We start from the raw sequence: 13,173 nt of genomic DNA on the forward strand, positions 1-13,173 counted from the left end.
TTGACAGCAAATCCTGTAGTTGGAACCTAAGGATTATGCCAAGCGGACTTCTACGGTCTATGTTCCAGAAATGCTAAAGAAAGACAATTTAATCATGAATTGATAATGAATGTGACTGTTAGGCAGACTAGATGGACTGTTTAGGTCTTTTTTTCTGCTGTCATTTACTATATAGTAGACTCTCTGTTAACCGAAACTTAATTAACCAGAACTCTCAAGCAACCAGAAAAAAAATATAAGAAATACTGTAATACTTTAACTAAAAATGAAAATAAAATCAATTTCTGGTGGAAATTTAAGCTTGGCATGCCACACCTAAGTACACTCACGCTTTGCTTACCACATGTCTGGTAGTTTGTCTGGAACAGTTTATGGTATGACACAGAATGGGGTATAGTAGTAGTTAGGCCTATTTTTAATAGTAACTCTCAATCAATCAGAAACTACATTTATCTGGCATCTATCAATCCCCATGGGTGCCAGTTAACTGAGAATCTACTGTATTACTGTTATGTTCTTTTAAAAATGGCTAAAACTAGGGGACATTGAACGATGTTACTTGGTAATACTTTTTAAACGAATAGGATGAAATATTTTTTCATGCAATGAAAAGTTACACTCTGGAGTTCTTTACCAGACGAGATGGTAACAGTGGTTAGCAAATTTGGATTAAAAAAATGGTTTTTGAACAAGTTCCTAGTAGAAAAGTCCATAGTCTGCTATTGAGTTAGAAATGGTGAAAGACACTGCTGTCTTTAGGATTGGTAGCATGAAATCTTGCTACTCCTTGGTATTCTACCAGGTACTTGTGACTTGGTCACTGTTGGAAGTAGGATACTGGGCTAGATGGGTCACATTGGTCTGCCCTAGTATGGCTATTTTTATATTCAAAGATCTCAGTACTAAAGCAGCATAACTCACAATCCCAGATTCAAAAAGTTGTGTTTTACAGTATACTTTATGTCAAGATCTTCTCAAAAACAAGATAGATAAGAGTAAGCTGAAAGAACCATAATTATGATCAAGAGTGATCTAGCAATATGTTTTGCTCTTCAACTGATATCATCCAGTTCTCTTGTGTGTGGCACAGTGGTTAGAGCAACAGCCTCAGCACCCTGAGGTTGTAGGTTCAAATCCCATGCTACTCCTTGTGACTATGAGCAAGTCACTTAATCCCTCATTGCCCCAGGTACATTAGATAGAGTGTGAGCCCTTTGGGACAGATACAGAAAAATGCATGAGTACCTGAATGTAAACCATGTGGAGGGACATAATCGAAAGGAACATCTAAGTCCGTTTTCGTCTAAGTCGCAATGTGTCCAAAGTAAAAAAACAACTTAGGACACATTTTTGAATAATACGTCCAAATATTTTTTCGTTTAGAAAATCGTCCAAGTATATGTCCTGCCGATCTGATCGTCCAAGTCGCTAAATCGTCCATCTTTATACCACATTTTTGTCCAACTTTTCGTCCATGTCAAAAACGCCTAGAACAAGCCCTGTTGGACATGGGAGGGGTCTGCAAAATGATGGACTGAACACCCAGACATGGCACCTAAATAGTGGGGTACCTTACAGAGCACTCCTATGAACTTCACAAAAAGGGTGCTATGTCTTCTCCTCACTACAGCTCCCTTATAGGTCATGGTGAGCCCCCCCAACCACCTCCAGAATCCCCTAGACCCACTTATCTACCACCCCAATAGCCCTTATGGCTGCAGTAGCCACTTATATGCCAGTAAAAAAGGGTTTTGGGGGTGTATAGGGGAGTGCACATGTTTCGGTATCAATGGAGTGATTACAGGGGCTTATGGGCATGGGTCCTCCTTTCCATGGGTCCCTAACCCACTGCCAAGACGGCTTAAGACACCTCTATGCAGCACGACTAGGCTTTCTTATGCCAGGCTGCCAGGTGATGATGTTCTGGAGGCACAATTTTCAAGTTGTGATTAATATTTTTATGGAGGTGGGGGGGGTCGGTGGTCACTGGGGTAGTGTGTGGGGGTCTGTATTATGTGTCTGCAGTGCTTATCTGGTGACTTTAGGTGGGTTTTTGTGACTTAGATCATGTTTTAAATGGTCTAAGTCACAACGTCCAAGTTCCGTCGATCCTGTGCTGTATAACTTTCGGTTATACATGAAGTACAATTAAGTCTAACCTGTCCATGTCCCGCCCAAATCCAACCTTCGACACTCCTCCTGAACGCCCCATTTAACTATGGCTCGTCAGCAGCACTATGAAGGCCTAGGTCGTTTAGAAATACATCCAAAACCCGTTTTTATTATCGGCACTTGGACGTATTTTGACAATATTCATCCAAGTGCCAACTTAGGCCGGTTTCAATTATGAGCCCCTTAATGCATATGTGGTAGATAAATACAAAAATTAATAAAAATTAAATTAATTAATAAATAAATCAAAAACCTCTTTGCAATATATCTCAAAGCACTTGCCCCTGGCCACCTATTAAGATGTTTGTGCAATCAGCATTAGACATCATATCCAATTGTTATTTGAATGTTTAATACCTATTAGGTGTTTCATTATACTTGTGCTGATATTACATTGTATCATAACTATCCCCCTTTTTACTAAACCGCAATAGCGTTTTTTAGCGCAGGGAGCCACGCTGCTCCTGATGCTCATAGGAACTCTATGATCATTGGGAGCAGCGCGGAGCATTCAGCGCGTCTCTCTGTGCTAAAAAAACACTATCACGGTTTAGTAAAGGGGGGGGTATGTTATATGAATATTTTTCTGTTCTGGTTATTATGGGATCATTTGTATTCTGCTAAATTATCCTGCATGATATTCAGAGGGACTTAACTGACTGGGAACTGTTTTCAACTGGCTCAGCAAGAGACAGCCAGCTAACTGCTGATATTCAGCAAGAGACAGCCAACTATCTCCCGCTAAATATCCCCTTTGGCAGATTGGCTGGTGACAAGGTTTCAAGGTTTATTAAAAATTTCTTATTACCGCTAATCTAAATTCAAAGCAGTGTACAATAAAATCCATTATTATCATACAATAGCACAAAAACAGAGGATTAAAAACAAAATATATCATTACTGGGGATTGGTCAGTAAAAAACAAAAATACATAAACCAACCAAACAAACAAAGTAAAACAAGAGGGAAAAGGGAGGAACTACAATAAGTAAAGAAAAGAATGATTAAGGGAAAAACAATAAGGAGAAGGATAACCTGAAAAACAACAATCAGATTTATTGCCCTTACGAGGGCAGTTATGAATCACACGCGTCTAAAAATAGGAAAGTTTTCAATTTTATCTTAAAAGGGCCTATGGAAGTTTCTTCCCTTATGTAATTAGGAATGGAATTCCAAAGGGAAGGTACTGTCACTGCAAAATTATTGGATCTTAAAGTGTTAATATATTTTAAGGATGGAATGTTAAGGAGATTTTGAGCTGCAGTACGAAGAGATCTGGATGGAATAAGAAATTTATCGATAAATTCTGGCTGGTTATTTAATCGGGTTTTGAAGGTTAAGAGGAGGATTTTGTAACTAATTCGGTGCTCGATGGGTAGCCAATGTGCCTTTTACAGAAGGAGGGAGACGTGATCATATTTCTTAGCATTATAAATTATTTTTACTGCGGTATTCTGCACAATCTGAAGTCACCTAAGTTCTTTTTTTGTTATTCCTTTAAAGAGAGCGTTATAATAATCTATACAGGAAATAACAAGGGACATAGCTGGTCACCACCAACATTCAGCAGCTGGCTGGCTAAGATGCATGTCCAAACAGATCCGCCCCGCAAGTAGGTCTATCTTTAGTCATTAGGCCTCAGTTGTCCAAATGATGAATATCAGCTTGGCTGGCTATATCTGCAGCACCAAGCTCTAACCTGGAAATTCAATGCCAGTGGCCCCAGCATTGAATATCCTGGATCACCATTGACTGCAGGAGACAGCCCAGGTCTGAATATTGGGCCGATCATGTTCTGATACTGTATCATATTTGTCCAGTACTATGATTCAAATTGCTACATCTCAGTTTACCTCATTAATTATATTTATGCTTGTATTTGGTTGTTTTAGTACTGTTATGTTGTTAACAAAATTATAATTTTTTTATGATAAGCTGTACAGTGTTCCCACGGTTGTTCACAATTGGCAGTTTGTGGTATTTTCAGACCTCGAACCGCTGATAAGGAGAGGGCAGTGGGAGAGGCAGGAGAGAGCAGCCGGAGCGCCGCGAATGCAGGAAATCACTCGCAGTTCACTCCAACCGCCTCTTCCTACACGAAGTCGGGCCTTATCCAATCAGGAGCTGCTTTGACACGCAGCTCCTGAGTGGATAAGACCTGACTTCGTGCAGGAAGAGGCGGTCGGAGCGAAACACGAGTGATTTCTTACACTCGCAGCGCTCCGGCTGCTCTCTTCAGGCTCCCCATGAAAAACTGTATTTGCGGTTTTTCGAGATTCGCGGGGGTTCCTAGAACAGAACCCCCATGAATCTAGGGTGAGCACTGTACTTCTTGTATACTATCTTGGGTGAATCTCTTCATAAACAAGTCCAATAAATCCCAATAAATTTGTCTGGAACCAGCATCAGGAATTACCAGATTGTATCTTCACACATTCCAATAAAAATAACACACTTTTCAACATAAATCAAAAGGTCTAAATATATTCAAAATGAATTAAGAATATTTAGCAAGTCTTTCAATAGAAACAGCACTTTAAAATGTTCATATTAAAAAAATAAGATTAGAATTATTTTACCTATCCCAAGGAACAGAAGTCTCAAATGATTCTCCAATTACATAGTACTCCATGCCCAGGTCCTATTAATGAACACACAAAGGAATAATGTTAATACCACCAGAATTATTTTTAACCTACAGAGACCTTATCAGATTTGTGTATCCAAGAAAACAGATACTTAGCTGAGCAGTTGCTAAAGGATAAATGCACAAATCACACAAGTAACATGATACTGACCTACACTAGTGTTTCCTTTGTTTAGCACAAGAATTTTATTTTACTTGCATCACATTGCATTTAAAGTTTATTGATGCACATTCTCAAAAATACTGTAAGCTTCCTTATAAGCGTATGTAACAGACAACCATCTTTCAAAGAGATACCGCCAATGATTTAACAAAGAACAATTTTTTCCCTTGTATGTTTTTTGGTTATAAATTAGAACAGGACTGGCTTAGATACAGGCATAAGGGTTAGACTGTCCACAGGTGAGAGACTAAAGATAGAAAATTCCTCCAAAGTACTGGGAGTTACACTAGACTCGAACTTAACCTTCAACACACATATCACCTCTTTAAGATGAGAAAATGGAGGACAATAAGACCAGTCCTAACCCAGGACAGTTTCAGGACAGTAGCACAATATGTCCTAATACCATACCTGCACTATTGTAACTCATTATATTGCGGCATTACAGGAAAAGAATTCAAGAGACTACAACTACTACAAAACATTACTGCCGGACTAATTTTCAGAATGACTCGGTATGAGAGGGCAAGTCCGCTATTAGAACTGCTGCTCTGACTGCCAGTGAAAAAGCAAATCCAATTCAAGATAGCCTGCATGGTTCACAAAGCGATCTATAGAGAAAACTCGGATGGACTAACTTCTGATATTAAAGTCCCACACTCCTTCTTCAATTCAAGAGTATACCAATGCTTCAAACCATCATTACCATCATCTAAACAAGTTCGATGGAAGATGATGTTTGAGACTATCTTTAAAAACCCAGGACCTCTTTTCTGCCAACATACCTAAGACAACCCACCACTTACCTTGACTTCTGGAAGAAACTTAAGATATATCTCTTCTCTCTATAGCAAACCTCCTATCCTTCACCTCTTCCCTCTTACAACCACAAAATTGAGCTTAAAACTGTAACTTCAAGAACTTGATTTAATTCTTATTGTAAACTACCCAGATTTCTCATAGATAATTGTGGTATATAAGACACTGTATTGTATTGTATTCCACTCCTCCAGCTGAGTGGTGATACAGAAAAGCCCAATAAAGATCCCATATGGAAGTATCTTGTTCATTCCCACTCTTCTTGTTTGTGATTTTCATCTTGGTAGGGACTCCTTTGTGGATACAGCAAAGGCAGCATTTAAAGCCCCCTGACTGGGGTAGAAGGGAATCCCAGTCATTGCACAACAATAATACCTAGTGGCCAGAGTTAAGATGCATGAACTCTCTGCTTTGGAGAGAGTCACAGTCTGTACCTGACAAGGGCTATGGCAGTAATGACTGGGATTGAATTTGGGAGGGGATTGGTGAATTAGGTATAATTAGTTGCAAATGATTGTCTTTCCAAGTTATAATTTAAAATTCTTCAGTTTATAGCAGTTGTCCTTGTTAAAACAATAGTTACTCTGATTTTTATTCTTTACAACAATTAAGATTTTGAAAAAATACATATAAGGTGCTAAGAATATGTATCTGTTAGCTAATAAAAAGGAACTACTTTTGGCATGGGAAAAAAACCTGTGAAAAGACATACAGAATTTGAAACTAGGCTAGATGAGACTGGGATTTCCAGAGAAATAAATTCCTCCAAAACCCAAAATGGTCAAATGCATTTCTATGGGGAAAGCAGTTCAGCTTCTATAGCATAGAAACTTTGACATAATGAACATTAGCAGTTAGGTGATTTCTCCTCACGAATTGCGTATCACCTCTTTCTCTAATCTCCCAGTCATATGCACAAAACAACACCATAAACCAACACACATCAAAGTGATTGGAAATAACTTCTTATCCCTAATGGACTGCTTTTTAGTGCTGCTGTTGCAGGATGCTTCTTTGTGAAGCACAGTGAGAGATTTTCAAATTGACTATGGGATCATTTAATGTTACATGATATAAGAATTTGTGACTCCTAATTCATTTATGTCTGCTAAAACACGTTTCTGTGTCGAGTCTTGATTTGATTAAATTTTACATTGGATGAAAAAGTCTTGATTTATTCAAACTTTACATTAGCTGGAAGACATTGTGTCAGATCCCTACTTCTTTGCTTTTTTGTTGATTTTACATGGGGGCAATCCTTTTTACTCTGTTGGTTTTCTTACCTTGCTGTTTCCACGATGGAAAAGAGTGACAAACTGGAAGACGCAGGCACAAAGCCCCCTTTAGAAACCTGGCCACATCTGGTTGCAAAGCTAAGGACTTCTTGTTCCCTTGAGAGATCTGAAACATGAAAGACTTACTACTTGAACTTTGAGGGAGCCTACCGCCAGACCTTTTTCCAGTCCCTCCTGCAGGAATGGTAGGACCAAAGAAATTGGAGCTGAAACTGGGTCCTCACTCTTCTGTGTGCACCAAACCTCGAAACACTTCCAGGCTTTTGCATAGTGGTTAACGTTGACTGCTTCTTGGATGATAGGAGGGTGGCAATCACCACAACTGAATAGCCTTTGTGCACTAAGGCTGCACACTCAAGAGCCATGCCATAAGACTAAAGCGCTCCAGATCCTTCAGGGCAACTGAATGCTGTGTGAGCAACCCCAGATGGCACAGTAGACTGAGACTTTGGTCCCTCTGTAGTCTGACAAGATCTGCATACCACAGATACCTTGACCAGTCTGGGACAACCAAAACTATTAGCCCTGAGTGTGACATTATTCTTCGCAGGATTCTGTCTATCATGGGCCATGGAATGAAGACATATAGAAGCCCCGACTTTGGCCACAGTTGCACCATAGCATTCAAGCTGTCGTATCCTGGCTCGTATCTTCGACTGAAGAACCGGGCTGCTTTCTTGTTGGCTGCAGACGCCATCAAATTGAACGGTTCTTATCTGGTAGGCATCTTGGAATAGAAAAGTTTTAAGTTTGGTTTTAAATTTGACTACTGCTACATGTGCCATCAAGAGAGCCAGTAGGTGGATCTCTGCCCACCAAAACAATATTTGAGCTTCTGGGTGTAGAGCAGCACTCTTGGTGCCCTTGTCAATTGACCTAAGCTACTGCCATTGCATTGTCTTAGAAAACTCTCACAGCTTTGTTCCACAGTGTGCTACCAAATGCCTGCAGTGCCTGGCAGATGGCTCTCGGCTCCATCCAGTTGACTGACCACTTCTTCTGGGAAGGGGACCTGACTCTGAACCAGACGCCTTTTGCAATGCACTCCCAAGAGACTCCCAATGGCTTCTGTAGAAGGAGGATCACTCATGAGGAGATGAGGAGTAGATTTCCTCGGGCTAGGGACTGAGGTTCCAGTCACCAGCTCACACTGAGCTACACCTCTGCTATCCAAGGCACATTCATCTGTAATGCATCCCTTTGTGGGCACCAGTGGGATAGAAGTGCATCTTGGAAGGGACACAGGTGCGCCCTAGATCAGGGAATCACATCTATAGTCGCTATCATCAACCCTAGCATCTGCAGGTAATGCCAAAATAAGTGCTGGCCTATTCTGAAACTCCATGATCTGTCACATGAGTTTCACTCTGTGGCCTTCTAGCAGAAAAACATTGTTCTCCCTTTGTGTTAAACAGAATCTCCAGATACTCCATGGATTTGTGTTGGCTCCAGGTGGCTTTTTCCTGAAGTTGACCACCCAGGCCCAGGTTTTGCAGCTGAACCACACTCTACACTACTGTCCTCCCATCAGATTTGGATGATCTCTTATCAGCCAATCATACAGATACGGATGCACCAGTAACCCCATCTTGCGGAGGTATACTGCTGCTACCACATCACCTTGGTGAAGGTGCATGTTGCTGTGGCCAGTCCAAACAGTGGGGCTGAGAACTGAAGTGCTGCTCCAGAAAATGGAACTGTAAAAACCTCCTGTGCTCCAGAAAAAATGGGAGTGTGCAGACAGGCCTGTGTCAAATCCAGAGAGGTGAAAAATTCCCCTGGTGCCACCGAAGCAATAACTGACCTCACAGTCTCCATATGAAAAGGGGTATTTTGAGGGCCACATTAGCCTCCAGTCCTCTGAGTCTTCTTTGGGAACTATGAAGTATATAGAGTATCTGTCTAAGCCCGAATCTCCAACTGGTATGGGTTATATGGCCACTAGACCAAGCAGTCTCTGCACTGTTGCTAAAACTCTGACCACTTTTTCTGGTTTCCCTGCTGGGTAGTCCACAAAAAAACACCAGAAGGGGATAAAAGAACTCAAGCTTGCTCCCATCCTGAAAACTCTCCAGTACCTAGCAATCTGAAGTGATCCCTATCCATGCCTCTCAATAGGTCGTTATCCTCTCACTGATCCTTGGAGGTCTAGCTGTTGCCCTGGTGACACAACTGCTTCTTGGAAGCAAAAGTGGGACAAGATCCTGAAGATTGGAGGCACCTGGCACCCTCAAATCTCTGCCTCATGCCTTGAAATGATTTCTGGACCGATGAACTTTCTGCGAACTGGAGAAAACACCAAGAGCTGTGAAATTAACTCAATCTGATTTCATAGTGGTTCTGTCTGTTAGGTAATGTTGTTGGTTTATGATCCTGCAGATTGGCCATGAGGTCAGCCAGATCTTTCCCAAAGAGCCAATTGTCCTCTAAAGGTAACTTGCTCAGCATTGCCTTGGAGGATGAGTCTCTTGCCCATAGTCTCATCCACAGCATTCTCCAGGCAGAAATGGCAGAACCTTTGCTCAATACCCTGAAAATATTATATAGAGCCTCTGCTACATAATCCACTCCTGACATGAAAAACCACTGATCCCTCCTGGCAACTGCCTTTGGATCACAGCGCAAGTTGGAATAGCAAGCGCATGCTAAGTTAAGATGCTGTTGCTTTCAATCCTGCAGATGTGACTTCAAATTATTTCTTTAGAACAAAACCCAGCCTGCAGTCCTGGGTATCTCAACACCACTTCACCTTCACTTCAAAATCTTAGTGCAGGCGGACCAAGAGGGTGCACTGCAAAGCAGTCTTCCCCTTGGCTATAGACATCTGACCCCAGAGTCTGAGCTCTCCCACAGCCATATATGTCCCAAACCTGGGAGCCCTCTGCAGAACCAAAAAGTCTCACAATTGAATGAAAAAAAAATGTAGGAAAAATAAACATGAGCAGAACAAACAGGCTTCTACCATCTTTTGTGTAGAGAGACAAACTGAGAATTCACAGGACAGCCCAGAGAGATGGGAGGCAGAGCAATGAAAATGCTAATGAGGCTCTGTACACAATTCTTGCAGGAAGGGATTGACCATCCAGGAGTTCAGGAATGAGGTGCCTATTGCACTACAAATATAAAGAGATTATGTACTTACTCTGGTAAGCTTCTTTCCAGTAGATAGGTGAGACATTCTAGACAGTAGGGTTATTTCTCCATAACCACGTGTTACTACAGAAGGAATCCACTCCGGATTTTCACTCTGCCTCTGTTGTACTTTACTGGGTTCTCTAGCTCCACCTTCAGTTAGTACAAAAGCATGTAGAGCCATACAACACACGTGAAGTAGAGGCACATGTAGTAAAAGGCTTAAACAAAGTGTTCTGCTCGAAAGTAACTAAATTAAATAGTACCATTAACTGCCAAAACAGGCTTCAAAGGAGCTCAGAAACTACTCCCCAATAACAAACATATATACAAATTCTTTCCAGTCCTCAAGGGCTGATAGGCATCCAAGAATCAGCTTGGAGAAGCATAAACAGACTGAAAACTGTAAGCAGTCACAAAAAGGACAGGGCGGGAGTTTAGAATGTCTCATCTACCTACTGGTAAAGAGCTTACCAGGGTAAGTACATAATCTTTTTCCAGTGCAATAGCTGAGACATTCTAGACAGTAGGGACGTACAAAAGCCCCAAAATGGTAGGGCAGGCTTGCTATGCTGACCCTTAAGACCGAGGACCCAAAGACGGAGTCCTATCTTGCCGCCACGTCCACTTTGCAGAATTTGGCAAACATGAGAAGAGAAGGCCACATTGCCGCTGTGGAAATCTCCTCAGGAGAGACAGCTCTAGCTTCAGCCTTCGACGACGCTACACTCCTGGTAGAATGTGCCTTGACGAAATCAGGAGACTGTTTCCCAGCAAGAATGTAGGCTGACAAAATTGCTCTTTGGATCCATCTAGAAACCATGGCCTTGGAAGTGGGAGTGTCCTACTTAGCTGAATGAGTCAGTACAAACAAATGGTCAGAGAAATGATACTCGTTAGTGACCTTCAGATAACATAAAAGAACTCTGCACACATCCAATTTCTTCAGCAGTCAACCATGTGTCTTGGAACCAGTAGGCTAAAGGCAGGCAAACGCACTTCCTGGTTAACTTGGAAAGCCTAAATCACCTTCGGCAGGAAGGAAGAAACCGTCCAAAGAAAAACCCCAGTCTCCGAAATACAGAGGAATGGTTCTCTGCAAGACAGAGCTTGTAGTTCTGACATACATTGCGCTAAAGGAATGGCAACCAGAAAAACAGTCTTGAGCGTCAAATCCAAGAGGAAAGTATCTCAAAGGGGCTCAAAAGGCACCTTGGAAAGGCTAGACAGCACCAGGTAAAGGTCCCTGGAAGGGAAAGGTTGCTGAACTGGCGGTCTGACATGAAGAGACCCCTGTAGAAATCTAGTGACAGCAGAAAGAGACACCAACAAGAACCGAAATTCCCAGGATCTAAAACAAGAGACAGCCCAGTCACCTTGACCTGAAGAGAAGCCACAGAGAAGCCTTTATCCAAACTAGCCTGAAGGCAGGCAAGAATCAGTGAGATTAGAGCTGAATAAGGGTCCACCTAGTCCTGGGCACACCAATATTGGAAAGCCTTCCACAACTTAATGAAAGCCGAAACCGTGGATGACTTCTTAGACTCGAGAAGAGTATCAACAACCACAGCAGAATATCCTCTATGCTCTAAGGCTGCTCGCTCAAGAGACACGCTGTAAGAGCAAAGGGACCTGGAACCTCCCAGGACACTGGACTCAGCGGAAGGAAGTCTAGATGATCGCTTAGCTGAAGGCTGCAACTCCTGTGCAGAAAACATCAGATCTGCATACCACAGTCTGCAAGGCCAATCTGGAGACACCAGAACTACAGGGCTCAGATGGGACGCAATCCGTCAAATGACTCAGTTGATCAGCAAAGGAGGAAAGACATACAGGAGAATCTCCTGAGGTCATGGCTGCTTCAGAATGTCGAGCCCCTCGCTTCTGGGCTTGATCTGCAACTGACAAAGCGATCTGCTTTCTTGATTCTTGCAGTGGCCAAGAGGATAAAGCGGGCCCAATCCCAGCACTTCACTAGTGCTCGGAATGCCGCTGCGGGCAGGGCTCATTTGCCCAGATCTAGAATCTATCTGCTGAAGAAGTCTGCTTGAACCTTGCAAACTCCCACCAAATGCGCTGCCGTCAAAGCTAGAAGGTAATGTTCTGTTTAAAGAATAAAAAGGCAGGCTTCCTGAGCCAGAGGAATGCTCTTGATCCCTCCCTGGTGACTGACATAGGATAAAGCCGTTGAATTGCTGGAGAAGACCTTGACTGCTTAGCCCTTCAAAGTCTTCTGCAAACTTATCAGAGCTAGCTGAATGGCTCTGAGCACCAACTGGTTGAGTGACCATTTTTGCTGAGAGGGAATCCAACACCCCTGAACAGGAGAATGATTGCAATGGGCTCCCTAGCCCCACCCTGACATCACCATGATCCAGAAGGCAATATGTAGAAGTCCGCCCCCACGGAGCGATTGGGGGAGAAGCCACAAGTCCATGCTTGCTCAGGCTTCCAGAGTCCAAGGTAGACAGGCTTGCAAGGCATGCCTGTGCAGAGCCCAGCGAGAGTGCAAAGCATGCAGACCAGGATGCTTGTGACTTGACTTGTTTATAACCTCGCTATCTCCTTCTTGCCTGCTCCCAACTTGCTAAGCTATATTGATTGATTGACTTATTTGTAACTTCGCTGTAGATGTACAGTCTCTTGCTATGTAACCGCTCTGAACTATTCTGGTACTGCGGTATACAAAAATAAAGGTTATTATTATTATTATTGTGTGCCCTCGTCCAAGGAACCACATCACATTATGTCAACTATGGATCCCAGAAATTGAAGATGATTTCATGCCGACTGAAGCCGGCCGCTCTGGAAGGGAATAAATATGGGCACACAGTTTCTGCTGGCGGGCTACTAGTAGATAGACGCAGCCCACAGACGTGTCGAAGGGAACTCCTAGGTATTCTAGGTCCTCCAGCATCTCAAGTAAGGGTGAACCTGGAGACCCA

General features: G+C 42.5%; 1 protein-coding gene across 1 annotated transcript in view; it reads right to left on the bottom strand.

Moving 5' to 3' along the window:
• AGPS (alkylglycerone phosphate synthase) overlaps positions 1–13,173 on the bottom strand; it is a 300,029-nt gene that overhangs the window by 57,598 nt on the left and 229,258 nt on the right. The window contains exon 16 of the mRNA XM_033946176.1: positions 4,752–4,813. Coding sequence (XP_033802067.1) covers positions 4,752–4,813 — 62 coding nt within the window. The remainder of the gene's footprint in view (positions 1–4,751; positions 4,814–13,173) is intronic.

Source organism: Geotrypetes seraphini, chromosome 5, assembly GCF_902459505.1.
Source record: "Geotrypetes seraphini chromosome 5, aGeoSer1.1, whole genome shotgun sequence".
NCBI lineage: Eukaryota > Metazoa > Chordata > Amphibia > Gymnophiona > Dermophiidae > Geotrypetes > Geotrypetes seraphini.